Genomic DNA, 20,078 nt, shown 5'->3' on the forward strand with positions numbered 1-20,078 from the left:
TTTTTACATTTGTAAATGCCATATAACTTCTGATTTCCATGTAAAATATGAAAACTTTAGAGAGAACCAAAATGTAGCAGATTAACTCACTTCATGTTAGCCATTAGTATCTCTCACAAACCTTTGAGATACATTGTATTTAGAAGTGATTTTATATTCCCCATCTCCTAGGGGTATGCTAGTAATATGCTATTTCATATTAGTAATGATATTGTTAAGAAAATGAAATGAAATTTCTATCTCTTAATTAATTCTGCTGCTTATTTTTCACCTCAAGTCCTAATCTTCAGTCTGTGACATCAAATTTATCCTTCTAACCCTGTATGGAGTATACAGCAGGAAAAGAATAAACAAATATTATAGTGCCAATATTTTGGATTGTCAAAAAAAGAGGAAAAAACCAAAACATGATATAAAGAAGAAAATACTTTTGTTTATATACTGAAAAATTGAAAATTTATGAAAACTACCACTCAGGATAATTTATTTACATATATTATGCCACTATATTTCATTATAAGTGGAGGTATCCTGGTATAACTAGTGGAAAGTGGACTCACTGGGTGGGGACTAATACTAGAACTCAGTTACTGGATCTGCCACTTACTAGCTCTGTGGCACTGGGCAAATTCAATTCTCCAAACCTTAGTTTTCCTCTTCTTTAAAATATCTGGCTCTTGGGGTTGTTTGCATTAGATAACAAAATCTAAATGGGCCTAGCCCAGTTTCTGGAAATGGTAAGCTATGAAAAAAAATTAGTTTCCCACCTTTAAAGGGCCAAACACAATTATTTCAAAGTACCATCTATGGATGGTTTCAACAATTTAAAATTGCTTTTTAAAATTAAAAAAAAGGAACTCCATGTTACCTCCACCAGGTCCACTGTGATTGCCGACTGTCAGGAAGCATAGCTCTTGCCATTTGCAGGGCTGTCAGGCTGCCTCCGTCCCAGATGGCGAATGGGCACGGGCTGGTGATGGTACTGCTCTGCATCGTGTACACTGGCTAATCCTCTGCCATCATGCACAACTCCGTGGGCTGTGCTTGGAGCTGCCTGATCAGTCATCAGGAAGCAGATATTAATCGGTTGATGTCTGGATTAGAAGGTGTAGGGCTATAAATTTAAAATCAACAAGCAAGAAGGCTCAGACTCAGGGATTCTGGCTTTCATTCAAAGTGATGTTTGTAGTTGCAAAGCATAAATTAAGATATCTTATTACTAAGTAAAAACTGTTGTTTTGATATTGTGATTTTGTGTACTTGAGAAATTTTTTCATGTATTTTAACCTCTTTTCTAATTTTTATATGAAACGCTAATATACATTCATTTGTGGTTAAATGTTTAAAAATTTTTGTCATCTATTTCTCATTTCATCTTGATTTTCACCTGCTGTTTCCTATTGTCAAGCACTTTAGGTTTTATAGCTTGACTAATGCTTGTGGACAGATTCATGTTGTCTATTGCATGCTTGGATAAAAATGAACAGAATTTACTTAATTGGTTTTTTTTACTTTTTCCCCTGTTTATTTGTTCATACCTGGGGCACCCTCACACTTACATTAGGAAGACAAATTTTAACTAATGAAGAAGTAGATTTATAATCAAAAATTTTAAAAATCTAAAGAATCTGGGACTTCCCTGGCAGTCCAGTGATTAAGACTCTGGCCTTCCAATGAAGGGGGTGTGGGTTCAATCACTGGTCTGGAAACTAAGATCCCACTTGCCATGTGGCATGGCCAAAAAAACCCCAAAAAAACAAAAAACAAAACACAAATCTGAGGAATGTTATGGAAATTCCTCAAAAAATTAAAAATAGAACTACCATATGATCCAGCAATTCCACTCTTGGGTATTGACCCAAAGAAAATTAAAACACTCATTAGAAAAGATATGTGCTCCCCTTTGTTCACTGCAGTAGTATTTACAGTAGCCAAGATATAGAAGAAACCTAAGTGTCCTTCAGAAGATGAATACATAAAGAAGATGTGGTGTGTGTATATATATATGTGTGTGTATATATATATATATATAATGGAATATCACTCAGCCACAAAAAAAGAATGGAATCTTGCCATTTGCGACAATGTGGATGGACCTAGAGGGCATTACACTAAGTGAAGCAAGTCAGAGAGAGAAACACAAATACTGTATGATTTCACTTATCTGTGGAATCTTAAAAAACAAAAAACAAATGAACAGACACAACAAAACAGAAACAGAGGACAAACAAGTGGTTGCCAGAGGGGGGAGGGTGGGAGGAAGAAAGAAATAGGTGATGGAGATTAGGAGGTACAGACTTCCAGTTGCAAAACAGATGAATCACAAGGATGAAATATACAGTGTGGGAAATATAGTCAACAACTATGAAAAAAATCTTAGATTTATAGCAAGACAGATATTACTTACCCTTTGCCTGCTTCTTAATGCAGCAAATTAACATATCAATAAGATTATCTTGCTCAGGGCATGAAGAAAGGCATTGTGATAAGTAGAAAATAAAAAGTTTTATTTGAGTAATTTAGTAAAAATTGTCACTTCTTAGCTTGCAAAAATATTATTTAATGCTCCTGATACAATTAACTTTAACTGAGTATAACTTATATAAAATATATAGTAGTCATCTATCTACAGAATGCATTTGATCATAAAAGACCATCTACTATAAAAAGATTATTTCTTTGTTGATGCACCTATACATTATCTAAGTCATTTTTTTGTTTGTTTCTGTTTTCACAAGCATTATTGGCATATTTTGTTTTTCTCTGGTGAGTCTTTCTAGGATCAGGTGATTTAACAAACCCTTTATATTCAGAATAGTTTCATTCCTGCCACCTTTTAACTATCATGCTGTCTTTCCCTGTCTCCTATTTTTCCTTGCTTGTCCTCCATCATGCAGTGCTGATACCAGATTTACAGAACATATGGGTGAATCATTCCTTTGACATACAGGTGTGGTGCAAAGACTTCTGCTGGGACCTTCTGTGGCTGTGACTTGGTGAACTGGCTGATTGAAGTCGGCCTTGCCTCTGACCGTGGTGAAGCTGTGATATATGGAGATAGACTGGTGCAAGGGGGAGTCATCCAACATATCACCAACGATTATGAATTTCGGGATGAGTACTTGTTTTACAGGTTTCTTCAAAAGAGTCCTGAACAGAGTCCTCCTGCTATTAATGCAAACATTCCCCAACAGGAAAGATACGAAGAAATTGAGCATTCATCCCCATCCCCTAAGACCTAAATTATAAAGGAGACAAGTCAACATGGAGTCATATTCTGACACCAGATCTGTTACTTATTAGCTGTGAGACCTTGGGCAAATCACAACCTCTCTGAGCCTCAGTTGCCTCTTCTGTAAAATTTGACAAGACATGTTCCCACCCTGTGCTAAAATTCTGTGATTTCATGTGTATGTAAAACACATAATAATTACTATGAACTAATTATGCCAACACTTTAAAACATTGCTTCCTGCAGTTGTGTGCTGTAATTTCAAAATCAACATCCAATTTACTATTCTTTTAAATTGCCAAATTTGGCAGGTGTGCTGCTGGGAGGGTATAGACCTTAAATTATGACCACTTTGCACTTATTGATAGCACTTCCTAAAAAAGAATTTTAATGATTCTTATGAGAGGCCTTTTTATTCTGTTTTTCCCATTTCCTTGACAAATAGTACTCATTAAAAACTAGCAGCACTTTTTTTTAAGGCTGATCTCTTCTTGCTTTTCTATCCAAAGTACTAATCTCTGCCATTAGGAGGGGAATAGGAACCTCCATAAATATTATCTCTAAAATTCATCAACAGAAGTATAGTCTAATCATTGGCTTTTGTACTAAAAATAATAATTTGAGCAAATTCATTTAATTCATCAACAAAATTATTGCTGCGTGATATATCATTTCTGGTGTTTGCACAAAGCATCTCAGTACAGAGGATAGCCCTATTACCTTACTCCCTGCAGTTAAAAAGAAAAAAAAACTATAATTCAAGCCAAGATTTTAAAATTCTATGCCTAACATCCTATTTTTACATTTACAATTTAGTTTTTTTAAATGTCCACATATGAAAATTTATAAATTTGAAAATTACTAAATGTTGCCCTCTAATTATTAGTTGTCAGTACTGGTTTAACTTATTTAAAAGAGTTTCAAATATTTATTTGTCCCATACTTTTAGTCTTATATGTAAAAGAAATTTAGAAAATAATTTATAGAGTTAAAGCATTGCCCTTTTAATGCAACAAAAATGTAATTTTTGCATGGAAGCCTAGTGTACTTAACAAGTAAACTATACATTAGTGTGTAGTATTAACCTATAGCAATTTTAAGTTATAACTAGGGAATGGGGTTTTTCAGCAGAACTGTCTTGTTACATAACTTTAAAAAAAAAATACATGATTGCATTATTATAACTCTTAGAATGCTCAGGAGTAAGCATAAAGCCTCATTTCTGTACCAGGAGACTTTTATAGTTACACAAATAAAGATATTAATTCATATGCATGCAAGCAGCTCAAACTCAAGTGGGGAATTTGTTTTGCTTGTGAACAAGTCATACTACACATATGTTCTGTTATTTGCATGATGGGAATTGGCAGCATCTTTTTCCATGGGAGACACTAAAAATCCTGACTCTGAATGATCTGCAGTTTCAGGTAATGAAAGCTTTTAAGAGATGTTTTTAGAATTAAGGATATGCTAATTTTATTAAATAAAAATATTTATAACTTTCACTCACTCACTGACAAAGCAAGTTTCTCAATAAAATACCTATTTTAACTTGCATTGCCAACGTCTTTTCTTTGAATAATCTGAATAATGCAGAAGCCATGAGAGAGATGTTTCCTATAGGTTTTCAGTGTTTCCTTAAATGGGTCTCCTGAGGTTGTTCTATTCTTCGTGACCCTATGGGATCTGTGCACAGGGCCTTACCCAATTATGCACCCAGTAAACACTTTTTATTCATGAGTCAATATGACATCAGAGTCCTCACATATTTCATAATTTTTAACATGCAAGGTCACAGCTGGGAAAATTATGTGATACAATTTTGATTAAAATCTACCCCTTTTAAACTGCTTTTCAGCATGGTCAATTGTTCTTTTCTTTGTTCTCAATGAGTAATTCCATGCCTAACTTGTATTTAAATTTCAGTATTTTTAGAATAAGGTAGAGTGTGCTTGGCATTTTAGGAATAATGATTAATGATCAGTAAGTTTCTAAAAGCAAAAAATAATGTAAAACTATCATGTTACATTTGCTATGCAGTAGAATACAGCTTTTAGGTTTTGTCCCCTCATACCTCATATCATGTAAAATATTAAATTACTTTAGACCACTAAGCTAGGTGGTCAAGTGATGAGTTATGGTTGGAAACAGTTCAGGATCAGAAATGTTATCACAGTTTTTCAGGAAAAGATCAGATGATAAATTTCTACAATTGTTATGATAAAAGACTAAAATCAATTAAGAAGAGAAAACATTCACTCTATAGAACCTATTTTGGGCAAATTTTACAAATAGAAACTAGATTTCCAAAATTCTAGGCGGCATAATTATTTCTAGTAGCATATTGTTTAGGCTCCATGTGTTTGTGTTTTTAACAGGTTTTTTTCCCTGCAATTGATTTCTAATCTCATAGCGTTGTGGTCAGAAAAGATGCTTGATATGATTTCAATTTTCTTAAATTTACCAAGGCTTGATTTGTGACCCAAGATGTGATCTATCCTGGAGAATGTTCTGAGTCAGCTGCATAATTATTTCTAGGGCAAACTTTTTTTATTGAAAATTAATATATATATTGATGTTTTCATCAAACTAGCTTTCTCTAAAATACTCAGTTTATTAGATTATTCCCTTGGTTTATTATGTAATGGTAAATAATAAACTGCATCATTTAAGGATTGACCCCCAAAAACCTTAATTTCAGCTACTATATCTTTTACTCTCAAGAAAAACACATGAAATTTAAGAAAAGCTTAAATTTTCTAAAACAGACCACAAGGCATTAATTAGTCACTGAAATACCAAAGCCCAATACCATACTGGATTTATAGAGTGAAGGTCTCCCAAAATGTTTTATAAATTAATTGGCTGTTTTATAAATGTAATAATCCTTGTCTTTATCTGGGGAGTTATTATTCCCATTTTGAATATGGTAAAAGGGAACAGGTTGACCTCAGCGTTATAAAAGGCTATCAAGTTGTACAGATAGATTGTCTAGCTAATTTTCTCAACATTACAAGCAGAGAAGAGGACTGTGTAAATTCTTTCCATCAGTCCTTGAATGTTAATTTAACAAATGTTTATTGAGCATCTAGCTTGTGCTACACATAATGTTGAGCACTGAGCACACAACAGTGGGAAAAAATATGGTTCCTATCCTCATAAAGCTATTCTGCTGTGAGAGACAAATGTTAAACATTCAGATACAACTGTGATCAGGATCACATGTGGCTCTGAGAGTATGTATCAAGAGACTTGATCTTGTGTGGGGAAAACTTCCCTGAGGAAGTCATGTTTCAGCAAAACTCTAAAGGATGGAAAGAACTATTTACATAAAGAGCACGTGAAATGAATGGTGCAATCAGAGGGTACAGTCATGACACAGGAACTGGGCACATTCAAAGAACTGAAAGAGCAGAACAGAAACTTTAAAAAAACAAAGCATAATAAGATATAGATGGGGCAGATTGGCAGGATCTTGTTGATAGTTGTTAAGGACTGGGACTTATCTCATTGACTCTTTAAAAGAGTTTTAGACTCAATAAGAAAATTAACAACTTGATTTTTTTAAATGAGCAAAAGATCTGAACCGATATCTCACTAAAGAAGATGATACAGATGGCAAATAAGCATATTAAGAGGTGCTTTGCATCATGTATCATTAGGGAAATGCAAATTAAAACAATGAGATACTAGTACATACCTATTAGAATGGCCCAAATCCAGAACACTGACAACACCAAATGTTGGCGAGGATGTGGAGCAAAAGGAACTCTCATTCACTGCTGGTGGGAATGCAAAATGGTATAGTAGTCACTTTAGAAGACAGTTTGGCAGTTTCTTATAAAACTAAACACAGTCTTACCACACCATCCAATACTCATGTTCCTGGGTATTTACCCAAAGGAGCTGAAAACATGTCTACACAAAAACCTGCACACAGATGTTTATAGCAGCTTTATTCATAATTGCCAAAACACAGAAGCAACCAAGACGTCCTTCAGTAGTGGATATCAGCAACCAGGATATCCAGACAATGGAATAGTATTAACCACTAAAAAGAAATGAGCTGTCAAGTCATGAATAGTCATCGAGGAAACTTAAATGCATATTACTAGGTTAAAGAGCCAGTATATACTGTATGATTCCACGTATATAATATTCTGGAAAAGCCAAAACTGTGGAGACAAAAAAAACATGAGTGGTTGCCAGGGGTTCAGAGAAGGGAGGGATGAATAGGTGGAGCGCAGAGGATATTTAGAGCAGTGAAACTGTTCTGTATGATACTATAATTGTAGATACATGTCATTATATATTTATCCAAACCCACAGAATGCACAGTGAGTGAACCCTAATGTAAACTCTGGATTTTAGGTGATAATAATGTGTCAATGTAGGTTCATCAATGATAACAAAGGTAGCACTCTGGTGTGGGATGTTGATGGTGGAGGGGAGGAAAGAGGAACAGGGTGTACGTGGAAACTACTTTCTGCTCAATTTTGCTTTAAACTTAAAACTGCTCAAAAAATAAAGTCTGTTTAAAAAAAAAAGTTTTAGGAGGGAAATTCATGACCAAATTTAAAATTTTAATAGATCACTCTGGCTGCAGGGACCCATGTGGATGAAGATAAAGAGCAAAAATGGGTGTAGAACTTAACTGCAGTGGTCCAGGTGAGAGCCTGGTGCTAGTTTGGTCTAGCATGGCATCAAAGGCGAAACTGAAAACACGGGGGCCCTAGAGAGAGAAATAAGGCTCACATTTCTGTGCTTAAATAAATTAATGAACTGCTTACCCTTAATTTCCTCATATATTAAAAAAGAGGGGGGTATATGGGGGTTGGCCAAGGGGCTTCATGATTTAGGAAGAACCTATCACTGAATTATATGTAAAGCAAACCAGAATTAACTGAGTGCTTGATGCAGCTTTGTTTTGTAATGGCAGCCCTGCATTAGACAAGAGCTATCAGGCAGATTATGTTTTTATGAGAGAATTTAAACAATTTCTGGGCACTCTTTAAATATAATGATCCACTATTTTAGTAATAATCCTAATTGCAGTGATAGTGACCAATAAATAATGTAATCAAACACCTAAAATGGAAATTTCTAGAAACCAATAAATACACAGTGTTATTTTGAGTTGGATTTTTCTTTTGTTTATAGTTCCAACTTTGAGTCTTACTTGGTAATCTCTATGCAACTTTAACAAAGTTCTATAATCTTTGGGCAGATATTATTATTCATATATAATGTTTATAATACATTATACATTATAACATTCTTAATGTTCATAATACGCTAATATTTCTATTTCATCACCACTATCTCATTCCTGTTCCTGTTTTCACTGAATGAACAGAAGTAAAAGATGAGAGAGATTTGAAACACCAAAACAGTATCTCCTAAGGTTTTGGCTTATTCCATTTCCTAATCTTCCAGGAAAGCTCTTCTAAAAATATGAAAGTCTGTTAAGGGGTATGGGCAAAAAAATACTAGATAATTAGAGCTAAAAGCTCACTGGTCAGCTAAGTCTTGACAAAGAGCATGTTTGAGTCTAATAAAACATTTGCATAATTAGAACACTGTAATAAGACAAGGTGTAAATCTGGAAAATTTTGCTAGAGGTGGCTAATACTTGCCTAAAGCACAAAAAACTTATTAGTTAAGACAATATTTTCCATTACTAAAGAAAAATCTGCTTTTGTGTTGTAACTGAGAAAATTATTTGAGGACAATATATAATTATAATTAACAAATGCATACATTATTTTAATGTCTCATGCTTTATGCAGAATTGGATATTTAATTATTGTGATTTTTACAAAGGTATTGTGGCTAAAAAAATACAAGTCACTACCTGAAGTAACACCTGGCTATCCATGACAAGTGTCCAATTCCAATGTTATTTTCTTTCTCCATATTTCTCCATCAAGGCTACATGTAGTTTTAATAGCCAAGCTATCACTTGAATGCTATTAAAGAATAATCAGGTCTGCTCAAACTAAGTTTATATTCTTTACCAAGGTAATAGATTCTAACTTTGAGGAAAATTTCTGACCATTTATGTGATCACTAAGAACTAATATTTGACTTATAAATTCTAATTTCATCTTTTGTACACTGAGGAAAAAGATTAACAATTTTATCCACATCAAGATGCTTGTTTTGAAGGATTGATTCCATCTCTTCGAATAGTTCTTTCTCCAGTTTGCCCATGTTGTCCAACATTGTTTTGGCTTTTTCCTGAACAATTAAAAAATAAAAATAAATAAATACACAGACACACATGTGTGCTTGAGTGCACATGCACAAACACATGAGTCTAACCAAATTCCAAACCACTCTACAGACAAGGTTTGTTCATTCTGGTTTGTACTTCTGGTTCGGTTCCCCTTCTATTCTTTAGATAAAGAAGGAATGAAATCTTTGGAAAAAATCATTGTTGTACATTGAGTTAACCTATTAACCACAAACTATTAGTTATTTTTAGTAGAAAAGACAATAACAATTATATAGTGTTAGTCTATAAGCAAGAAACTTAGACAAATAACAGGTCAATTGAAAATTTGATATTAATTGTGTAAGGAGAAGTTGCTGAAAACTGAGGCTGGGATATTTTGATGAATTTGCACCTTCTACATTTGAAACCAGTATTATCAGATTAAACAAAAGAAACAGAACAGTAACGTTCAAGGGAAAGAGCAACTAAAAGAAAAGACATTTTCTCTCTGAGTCCTCCTTGTATCAACAAGGGGAAAAAAGGTCACGATTCTTATCAGAAGGAGCAGTCACTAAGTTATTAATGAATTACCATCATCAGTTAGAGGATAGGTATTGACAGAAAAAGTATATAAGAAGAGAGTTACTAGCAAGTGAGCATAATTTTTAAAATGTGAGCCATTATGGAGCACAGCTCCACAAAACAAGGATTCTTAACTTTGACCTGTACTTCAACATGAAACTGTATGCAATTTTTTCTGAAGAAACACTGCATTTCATATCAATGCAAAAAATGTATTTTGTCTATAAATGGTATTAGAATAATTGGTCACCTCTTCGGAAAACAAAGAACCCTACTTTATAACACCCATAAAAATAACTTCCAGATAAATATTTTTTTTTTCAAATACACACATATATGCTAGAAGAAAATACAGAAGTTATATTTATTTTGAGGTGAAGCATGAAATCAAGATGACTTAAAGGAAAAGACTAACAATGTAATTTATTAAGTTTTAAACTTCTGTTTGACAAAAAAGTTAAACAGATTAAAAATTTGCTACACAACAAAGCTATTCACATATTTTTGCCTCTGAGGCAAAAGACAGAAACAACCAACAATCAATTGAAAAACAGGCTAAGGAAAATAACAGGCAAGTTATTTCAGAGAAAATACAAAGGCCAATAAACATATGAGATTTTCAACCTCATTAGTAATCAAGAAATGTTAACTAAAACTACCAGTAGGACTGACTCATCCTAAAACACAAAAGTAGTTATTTACAAAGCCAGGACTAGAACCCAGCTCTTTGACACTTCCTCCCTCAAATTCCATTGTCTTTCCACTACTTTATGTTGTCAATCAACATTTAATACCTATTAAATAAAGCCTAAAATAGTAACTGCTTTTAAATTTTATTTCAATATTACTTAGAAAAATGTCAATCAGCAGTTTAGTTCAAGAGGCATTTAGGAATAAGCCTACAAAACCCACCTCCCAGAAACGGTATTTAAGGGGAAAGGGAGCTGACAACTCTTGAGCACTCTCGTGAGCGATTAGAGCAGCGCAGAGGCTGTGCAGGGAGCAGGGCAAGCAAACTCCCCCAGAGCAGACGTGCATGAAACACGTCACAGAGCAACTTGGGCAAAGGCAAGAAGAAGCAGGGCTAATCGTTTTACACTGCGCTGCACTGGGTCTGGAGGGTGAGCCAAGTCCAAGGAGGGAAGGGCGGGATAGGCCCTAGGCAGCGCACTTAACAGGCTCCCAGAACAAGATACTTGCCTCTCACTCCATGCCACTAGGTTACAAAAAAGTGTTTACACTGTAGGTCAAAAGCAAAACAAACTGGTCTCAGAAAAAAGCAGGGGTAGTGTCAAGAATCCATAGCAAATAGAGGATCTGTACAGAGCTCTCTGCTTTAAGCATAGGCGCAGCGAGGGTGGGGATGGGGAGGACAGAAAAGCATGGCAACTATGTAAACATACTATAGAAAAAGGAAGTAAATAATTGCCCTGGAGGAAAATTCATTAATTCATTTAATGTAAAAAGAATGTAAATGTATATACCTTGACAAAGTAAAAGTAATTATAGGCAATAAAAATCAGAAGCAGGTAGAAGCAGGTCAGAAAAGGCCAATCTTTTCCTTCGTTGCAAGGAATCAGTTGATAGTTCTGAGAAAAGCCTTTAGGTAGCCCTTACATTTCCTTCTAATCTAATTTTCCTTCTAATCTCTGGGGCAGAGAGGGAAGAGGGCAGGAAGGCTGAAGAGGTATGGATATTATAAAATTATTTGTCTACCCATCTGTCTGTCTCCCCCCCACCCCAAATATATATCTTTATTTCTGGAGATGAAATTTTGGGTGATGTGTTTAATCTTTTATAATGCTTACGTTTAAAAATAATAAGCATTTATCATTTTTTTTAACTCCAACGCATTACAATAATTATTATTTTAAGTCTATGGGGTGTCAAGTCACTTTCAATTAAAATTAATCTGAAGGTATATGATTAAGAACATTATTCTAGCGACCAGGTTAACTCCCCTCCAGTGATTTTGTAATTTTTGGTGTGAGATACACTAAGCAAGCTACTTAAACTCTCCAAGTCTAAGATTCCTTATCAGTAAAATGGAGATAATAATAGTACCTACCTGATAAAGTGGTTGTGAAGATTAAATGAAATATCCCATGTAACAGTACCATGGTTCTTGGTGTACAATAAGTGTTCAATAAATATTAGCTATTGTTGTTATGTTTAATATACTAAATTTCTCTAAAAAATTTACAACACATTCTTAACCATTATTTTTAACCAAAGGTCAAAAATAATATAGCTCTATTATAGTCTAAGTATCTAAACTATTTTTAAACCTATTTTTATATAAAAGAAAGAAAGCTGAAATTCCAAAGTTCAAAATATGGATTGAATCATATTTTAAGTTATTCTTAATGATAAAACAGAGAATATAATCTAATCATACCTCCTTATTATATAGTATTTCCAAGGCCTGTTGATGTTGTTGGTAGAGTGGGTGTCTTCTGTCAGGCTTAGTGTTAAAATGTGGCTTCTTTTTCACTGAATCTTCAGGTTCAAATGTGGGTGAACTGGTGTCCAACAGTTGTGAAATATTTGGCACAAATATGAAAGGCTTAAAAACAGATCTAGAAGAAAAAGTATTAAGTTGGTATGTGGGGATATAAAAATATTCAGCATTATTCTAAATCTTCTAAGATTCCCTCTAGTTTCTATTAATTTATAACATACTAATTGTTCCTGTCATACTAGTTATACCCATGCCTCTCTTCCTTGGTACACTGGGACCTCCTTTTGGGGCAAGGGACCATACTTTATTTAGCCTTGTGTTCCTATGAGCCTAACAAAGGGCCTGGCATATAAACAGTGTCAAGTAAAATTATAGCTCATCTTTTTCTACTGCAAATTCCACAGTTGGAGGGTAAGAACAATCCTCAATGTAATATAGATTGAGGATTAGGATTTGGGATGAAAATAAGCAGCAGTATTAATAAGGGGTTCACAAATTTTATTCTGTTTTTTTGAAGATATCTTTAATAATATGAACGATTATAACACTAAGAGATAGTGAATATAAGATCATTTCTACATGTAATGTGCATTAAGTTTTATGAGATACCAATGATTTAAACCAAGGTGGTCTGTGTATCTCCTACTTAAGATATAACTTGAGGGACCTCCCTGGTGGTGCAGCGGTTAAGAATCCACCTGCTGGGCTTCCTAGGTTGCGCAGTGGTTGAGAATCCGCCTGCCAATGCAGGGGACATGGGTTCAATCCCTGCTCCAGGAAGATCCCACATGCTGCGGAGCAACTAAGCCTGTGCGCCACAACTACTGAGCCTGCGCTTTAGAGCCCGTGCACCACAACTATTGAGCCCATGTGCTGCAACTACTGAAGCCCACGCACCTAGAGCCCGTGCTCCACAACTAGAGAAGCCACGGCAACAAGGAGCCCGCGCACCACAACGAAGAGTAGCCCCCACTCACCACAACTAAAAAAAAAAAAAAAAAAAGAATTTGCCTGCCAGTGCAGGGGACATGGGTTCGATCCCTGCTCCAGGAAGATCCCACATGCTGCGAAGCAACTAAGCCCCAAGAACTACAAATACTGAGCCTGCACTCTAGAGCCCGAGAGCCACAACTACTGAGCCCATGTGCTGCGACTACTGAAGCCAGCATGCCTAGAGCCCATGCTCCTCAACAAGAGAAGCCACCACACTGAGAACCCTGCACATGGCAACAAAGAGTAGCCCCCGGTTGCAGTAACCAGAGAAAGCCTGTGCACAGCAACAAAGACCCAACACAGCCAATAAATAAATAAACAAATAATTTTCTTTTAAAAGATAATAACTTGAACTATTGATATTTTAAGTTTTACATGTATATATTTTCTAGATCATTTAACCTTTTTACTGTTGCTAATCATCTAACATTTAATACTGAAATGTGCATAAGAAAACCTATCTACTCTCTTTTCTTGACAATTTTAAATATATATGGGGAAAGAGGGAATAAGGATAACTACATACCAGAAACTATAAACATTTTTGTCCCATAAGAATGAGAATAGTTATGGCAATTATACATATATGAAAATGTCAGACTAAAACCTGAATAGAAAATGCATTAGAAAATTATTGTGGTATTTGTGCAACAAAAATTTAGCCTGACAAAATCATCAGCAGACTAATGATACCCTACTCCCTGACCCCCTGCCTGGTTTATAGTATTTTGTGACTTTACCTCTCAGGATCAGGAGTCCCTGTAAAGAAGTGAATGCAAGGAAGGTTGGAGTCTTGAGGTAAAATAGAAACCATGCTTGCAGTAGTCAGGAATTCTCCCTCCATATTAATGCCACTTGGTTTATCTCGGAGAATTTCCATCATTGTTTCAAATGTTATGTTTCCTAGGAAAATAAATGTTAAGACCATGAAATACATATGCATTTGCAGGTTGGTATCCTGCAATTATGAACTGCTTTCTCTATTGATAATATATAATACAAGATGCTGGTCTAGGTATAAATTAAGTAAGATTGACTATAAGCAAATCTTGTATCATAGCTGTTAGACTCACAGCATTGTTAAAAGGAAGATTTTTTTTAAATTATAAAATATACAAAATCTCAAAACATTATAACAGGTTAAATCTGTTATTTCCTAAGAAAAAGAAATCAGTTATGCAAAATATACTCAATCTCACTGCCCTTCTAAAATTTTTTAAGAGGTGTGTAGTTAGCAATTAACTAACAACATCAATAACTATTATCTGAGTTTATCCATCCTGGGAAACAAATATTAAGAGAATATTGTGCTTAGTTTCCAATATTATACAAGATGTTCTTTACAAATAACAAGTTATTTTTCCTGTATTATAATTTCTATGCCTGACATTAATACTCTGTATGAAAGTGTGAATGTAACCTGAGTGGTGTTGAAGGAGACAAAAGACATTATTGGCTAATGGAATTTGTATGTACATAGTTCTGCTGGACTACTGTAAAAATTTAAATGTCCATTGTGCGTGATGAAAATAAATGGCATTATATTCTGTTTTCTGCTTTCACAGGTAAAATTTGATATTTTAAGGAGATTTTCTTTGAGAAAAATAGAAGAAAATCTATTTTATCACTTTGGCAAACACAACATGTCCATGGCTACAGAGAGCCTCAGACTCCCATATTTGGAAGGCATTTCCACCAAAAAATTTTAAAAGCCAATCATGCTTTCAGACAGCTCTGCTCCTTTCTATATATATCTGTAGTCAAAGACGTAGTTTAGGATCTACCTCATGACAAGATGAATAACATTACCCTTCCACAATGCAGTCCTCCGAAAGTAGCAAAATATCTTCTTCTCACATGATAATAATTCTCTTCACCAAAATTTGACTCTCAACCCCCTGAATATCATATTAAAATTCCTTCAAATTAAAACTTACTACTAAGCTTAACTGAAATAACCCTTTCCTCTCCATCGATCTTTTGTCAGTATTGATCCTATCTTTTGTTTATCTTGGTCCTATCTCTGCATTCAGATTATAAATTCCGGATCTTTTGTCTGTATTGGTCATATCTCTGCCATTAGATTACAGATTCTCTAAAGACAAGAATGGGATTTTCTGTTTAGTTCTCATTCATTCAATAAATATTTATTGAACACATATTAAATGCCAGGTACTGTCCAAGGCAATGGATAGATAGATACACAAAAAGACAGAGAAAAACAGATATCGACAGATTCAGACACGGATATACAGCTCTGTGAATATAAAGAAGTGAAAGTCCCTGATCTAATTTTAATTTCACAGTTAACAATTCAAAAAGGATTTCTCCTGGGACTTCCCTGGTGGTCCAGTGGGTATCCAGTGGGTAAGACTCTGTGCTCCCAATTCAGGGGAGCCCAAGTTCAATCCCACATACATGTCAAAACTAAGAGTTCACACGCCACAACTAGGAAGTCCTCATGCCACAACTAAAAAGAAAAAGATTCCACATGCCAAAACTAAGACCCAGCACAGCCAAAATAAATAAATCAATAAATAAGTAATTTTTTATTATTGGCTGCATTTGGTCTTCATTGCTGTGCGGGCTTTGTCTAGTTTCAAATTTTCTATTTTGCATGAAAATGTTCTCATCTCTCACTTTCTTACCTAAAAACCTAATACTGCTCGCATGAAACAACCCTTCACGAATCGTTTACACTCTGGGGAAAGGGACTACTCCGAGTCCATACAAATGTATACCTTATAGCAACTGATTTATCCTCATGTGCCTTAGGGACATTGATAAAGTGTCAGCAGATAACAAAATATTGTTGGGGAAGATAATAAATGATGATAAAATAAATGCTGGTGAAAAACAAAACACAGCAAAAATAAATAAATAAATAAATTCTTTTTTCAAAAAAGGATTTCTCCTGAAGAGTTTCAGAATAGGTTTGAAACCTTTTCTTTGAATAAATACAAGAAATCCTCATTAACAGAAGAAAATTGGTACCAAAAATAGCCACTTAAAGCAACACATTTAAAATCAGAATCAAAACTTCATGATAAGTAGTGCAGGAAAAGGACTGATTGAGACTTTAATATGAAATTAAAATACAAAAATAAATTTATATAAGCTTATAGTTTACAAAATTTAGGTTAAAAATTTAATATGCTAATTCTTAGAACACAGAATGAATCAAGTGTAATTTTTACAAGAGAAGATTTTAACTATTGCAGCATGATCATAAAGATTGTGTTTGCAAAAATATGAGGACTTTATCAAGTTTCTCAAGTCCCTCTCTTAATTCTTTTCTTTTTTTTTTAACTGTATAATAATTTTTTTCCTGTTTGTCTTTTTAAAATTTTTATTGGAGTATAGTTGATTTATAATGTTGTGTTAGTTTCAGGTGTACAGCAAAGTGAATCAGTTATACATATATATATATCCACTTTTTTTTTTTTTAGATTCTTTTCCCATGTAGGCCATTACAGAGTAGAGTTGAGTTCCCTGTGCTACACAGCAAGTTATTAGTAGTTATCTCGTCTTAATTCTTTAATATTCATATCATTTTCTTTTGAAGCACTTTGTTGTTTTTGTCCTCAAGTTGTTAATAGGTCTAACTCTCTGTCCATTTTTTATTTGACAATGGCTTTATATGTGACTTAATCAGTTATCCAACGTTAATTTCATGGACTTCTTGAAATCTTGCATCTTTTGTAAGACTTTCAGTTTGCATTTTATTTGTATTGTGTTAATAATCATTAAGAGATATCAACAAAAATACTGACAGCAAAGAAGAAGAAGGATAGTGTTAAGCTGGGAAAGATGTTTGAATGAGGACTAATTTTATAAATAGATGGTTCATCAGTGATTATGTTTAAGATTACTTTTGCTTCCTTATGCAACCCTTGTAACTTTGGGGCATCAGACTGAAAATTCAGATAGAATGGACATCCCTCCTATCATCCTTCACAACTTTCTGCAATCTTTGCTTCATAAACCAGCTAATATATGACTAAAATGAGGTCATTTTTTTAAAGTACCTACATCTCCCCAATTTCCTTATATGACCTCCTAATTTTTTATGCTTGCACAAAGCTTATATTCCCCAAAGTATAATTCTACAAGAAAATTAAAATAGGACCACTAACATATAATTATCTACCTGAAAAACCTAAGAGAATAGATTTTAAAACTATGAAAACAATAGATTATCAATGAGGTGTCCCATAAAATAAATAAAAACACTCAACAGTTTTCTTATGTATCAAAAACAACCAATAAACAAACATAATAGAAACATATTCTATTCACATTACCAGCAAAAAAATATTAAAAATCCAGAAAAAAACCTTAAAAGTCAATTGGAAATCAGTAATCTAAGCTTCCACTTTAACAAACTAAGAAAAGAAGAGCAAAATAAGATTAAGACAAGCAGAAGGAAGGAAATAATAAAGATAAAAGCAGAAATCAATGAAATTGAAAGCAGAAAACAGAGAAAAATCAATGAAACAAAGTGATTCTTTGAAATAAAGATCAATAAAATTGACAAACCTCTAGCTAGTCTGACAGAAAAAGAGAGAAAACACAAATTACAAAATTACCAACATCAGAAATGAAACAGGGCTATCATGGCAGACGCTGCAGACATTAGAAGCATAGTAAGGGACTACTATGAACAACTCTATACACATAAATTAACAACTTAGAAGCAATGCACCAATTATTGGAAAAGCACATATTACCAAAACTCACTCAATATGAAATAGATAATTTGAATAGCCCTATATATCTCTTAAAGAAATTGACTTTAAAACTCCCAGTAATCTCCAGACCCAGATGTTTCACTGGAGAATTCTATCAAACATTTAAGGAAGAATTAACTCCAAATCTACACAATCTCTTCCAGAAAATAAAAAAGGAGGGAACACTTCCTAACTCATTTAATGAGACAAATATTACTCTGATACCAAAACCAAAGAGAGTACAAACAAAACAACACAAACCAGTATCTCTCATGAATACCAACGCAAAAACCCTCAACAAAATATTAGCAAATAGAACCCAGCAATATATAAAAAGAATTACATACCATGACCAAGCTGGGTTTATTCCAAGGATACAAGACTTGTTCAATATTAGAAAATCAATGTAATCTATCATATCAATAGGCTAAAGAAAAAAGAGAATCATATCAATTGACACAGGAAAAGCACTTGACAAACCTCAATATCTATTCATAATAAAAACTCTCAGCAAACAAGGAATAGTGGAAAACTACCTTAACTTGATAAAGTTGACAAAGTACATCTACAAAATGCTACAACTAATACTATACTTAGTGGTAAATGTCTAAATGCTTTCTCCCTAAGACTGGGAACAAAGCAAGGATGTCTGCTCTGACCATTATTATTTAATGTAACACATGAAATCCTAGCCAGCACAATAAGGCAAGAAAAGGAAATAAAAAAGCATACAGACTGGGATTGGGATTGTCATATATGCATTAATAATAAGAAAAATATATCAAATTGTACACTTTAAATATATGCAGTTTATTGTATGTCAATTGTATCTCAATAAAAGGTCTTTTAAAAAAAAAGCATACAGATTGGAAAGGAAGAACTAAACTGTCCCTATTTGCAGATGGCATGATAGTCTATACAGAAAATCCCAAGGAATCTAACCAAAAACCAAAACCAAAAAAAACCCCCCACAAACCTCCTAGAACTAGTAAATTAGTTTAGCAAAGTCATAGAATACAAGATCAACATACAAAAAAGTAATTAACACAATCTGAAATTTTGAAAGAAATGTTCTCATTAAGAAACAATTTGTTTAGGTCCTGTAGAAGAGAACTAGAGATGCTGTTTTTTCATTTAGGTTGCAGATCCAACTTCACTTATAGAATCTATTCTAAAGAAGTAATTTTGAAATACAGATAAAACTTAATGAATAAGATGTTCATTGCAACATGATTTACAGTGGTAAAAAACTGAGAAACAACCAAATAGTAAACAATACCATTTGTTACTTGCCTGTGTCCTCCCCTCCACCAGTTACTATGTTCCAGAAGGTCACAGACTGTGTCATGTCTGCCACTATGCAGCCCCATGCCTAGCACAGAGTATTTATAAGAAATTTCTTTAACAACAAAAAATGTCAATATGGAAAACCTAGATAAATAAAATTATAAAAGTCTACTTAGAACATAAAAGAAAAATTGAATAAGTGGACAACCGTATCTTGTTCTTGACTAGGAAGGCAATATTATTAGATGTAAATTCTCCCCTAAAATAATCTATAGTTTTAATTAAATTCCAATCAAACCTCAAAAAGATTCTTTGGAGGGCTTCCTAGGTAGCACAGTGGTTGAGAATCTGCCTGCCAGTGCAGGGTACACGGGTTCAATCCCTGCTCCAGGAAGATCCCACATGCCGCAGAGCAACTAAGCCCGTGTGCCACAACTATTAAGCCTGCGCTTTAGAGCCCGTGAGCCACAACTATTGAGCGCATGTGCTGCAACTACTGAAGCCCACACGCCTAGAGCCCGTGCTCCCCAACAAGAGAAGCCACGGCAATGAGGAGCCTGCACACCACAACGAAGA

The 20,078-nt window shown here is 34.2% G+C and overlaps 2 protein-coding genes across 10 annotated transcripts in view; one reads left to right on the top strand and one right to left on the bottom strand.

Annotated features, from left to right (window-relative positions):
* GPR155 (G protein-coupled receptor 155) overlaps nucleotides 1-6,042 on the top strand; it is a 47,635-nt gene extending 41,593 nt beyond the window's left edge. For 4 of the 6 annotated variants that reach the window (XM_057745024.1, XM_057745020.1, XM_057745021.1 and 1 more), the window contains one exon: nucleotides 2,951-6,042. In XM_057745024.1, coding sequence (XP_057601007.1) covers nucleotides 2,951-3,242 — 292 coding nt within the window. In that variant the 3' untranslated portion in view covers nucleotides 3,243-6,042. Of the gene's footprint in view, nucleotides 1-877; nucleotides 998-2,897 lie in introns of those variants that run through there. The other 2 variants (XM_057745022.1, XM_057745023.1) reach the window with 2 other exon arrangements.
* Nucleotides 6,043-7,199: 1,157 nt separating this feature from the next.
* The window catches only part of SCRN3 (secernin 3), a 46,265-nt gene continuing 33,386 nt past the window's right edge, over nucleotides 7,200-20,078 (bottom strand). For all 4 annotated transcript variants that reach the window (XM_057745027.1, XM_057745028.1, XM_057745029.1 and 1 more), the window contains 3 exons: nucleotides 14,226-14,388; nucleotides 12,430-12,610; nucleotides 7,200-9,472 (listed from right to left, as the gene is read on the bottom strand). In XM_057745027.1, the coding sequence (XP_057601010.1) occupies nucleotides 9,302-9,472; nucleotides 12,430-12,610; nucleotides 14,226-14,388 (515 nt within the window). In that variant the 3' untranslated portion in view covers nucleotides 7,200-9,301. The remainder of the gene's footprint in view (nucleotides 9,473-12,429; nucleotides 12,611-14,225; nucleotides 14,389-20,078) is intronic.

Source organism: Hippopotamus amphibius, chromosome 8 (assembly GCF_030028045.1).
Source record: "Hippopotamus amphibius kiboko isolate mHipAmp2 chromosome 8, mHipAmp2.hap2, whole genome shotgun sequence".
In the NCBI taxonomy this organism is placed as follows: Eukaryota; Metazoa; Chordata; class Mammalia; order Artiodactyla; family Hippopotamidae; genus Hippopotamus; species Hippopotamus amphibius.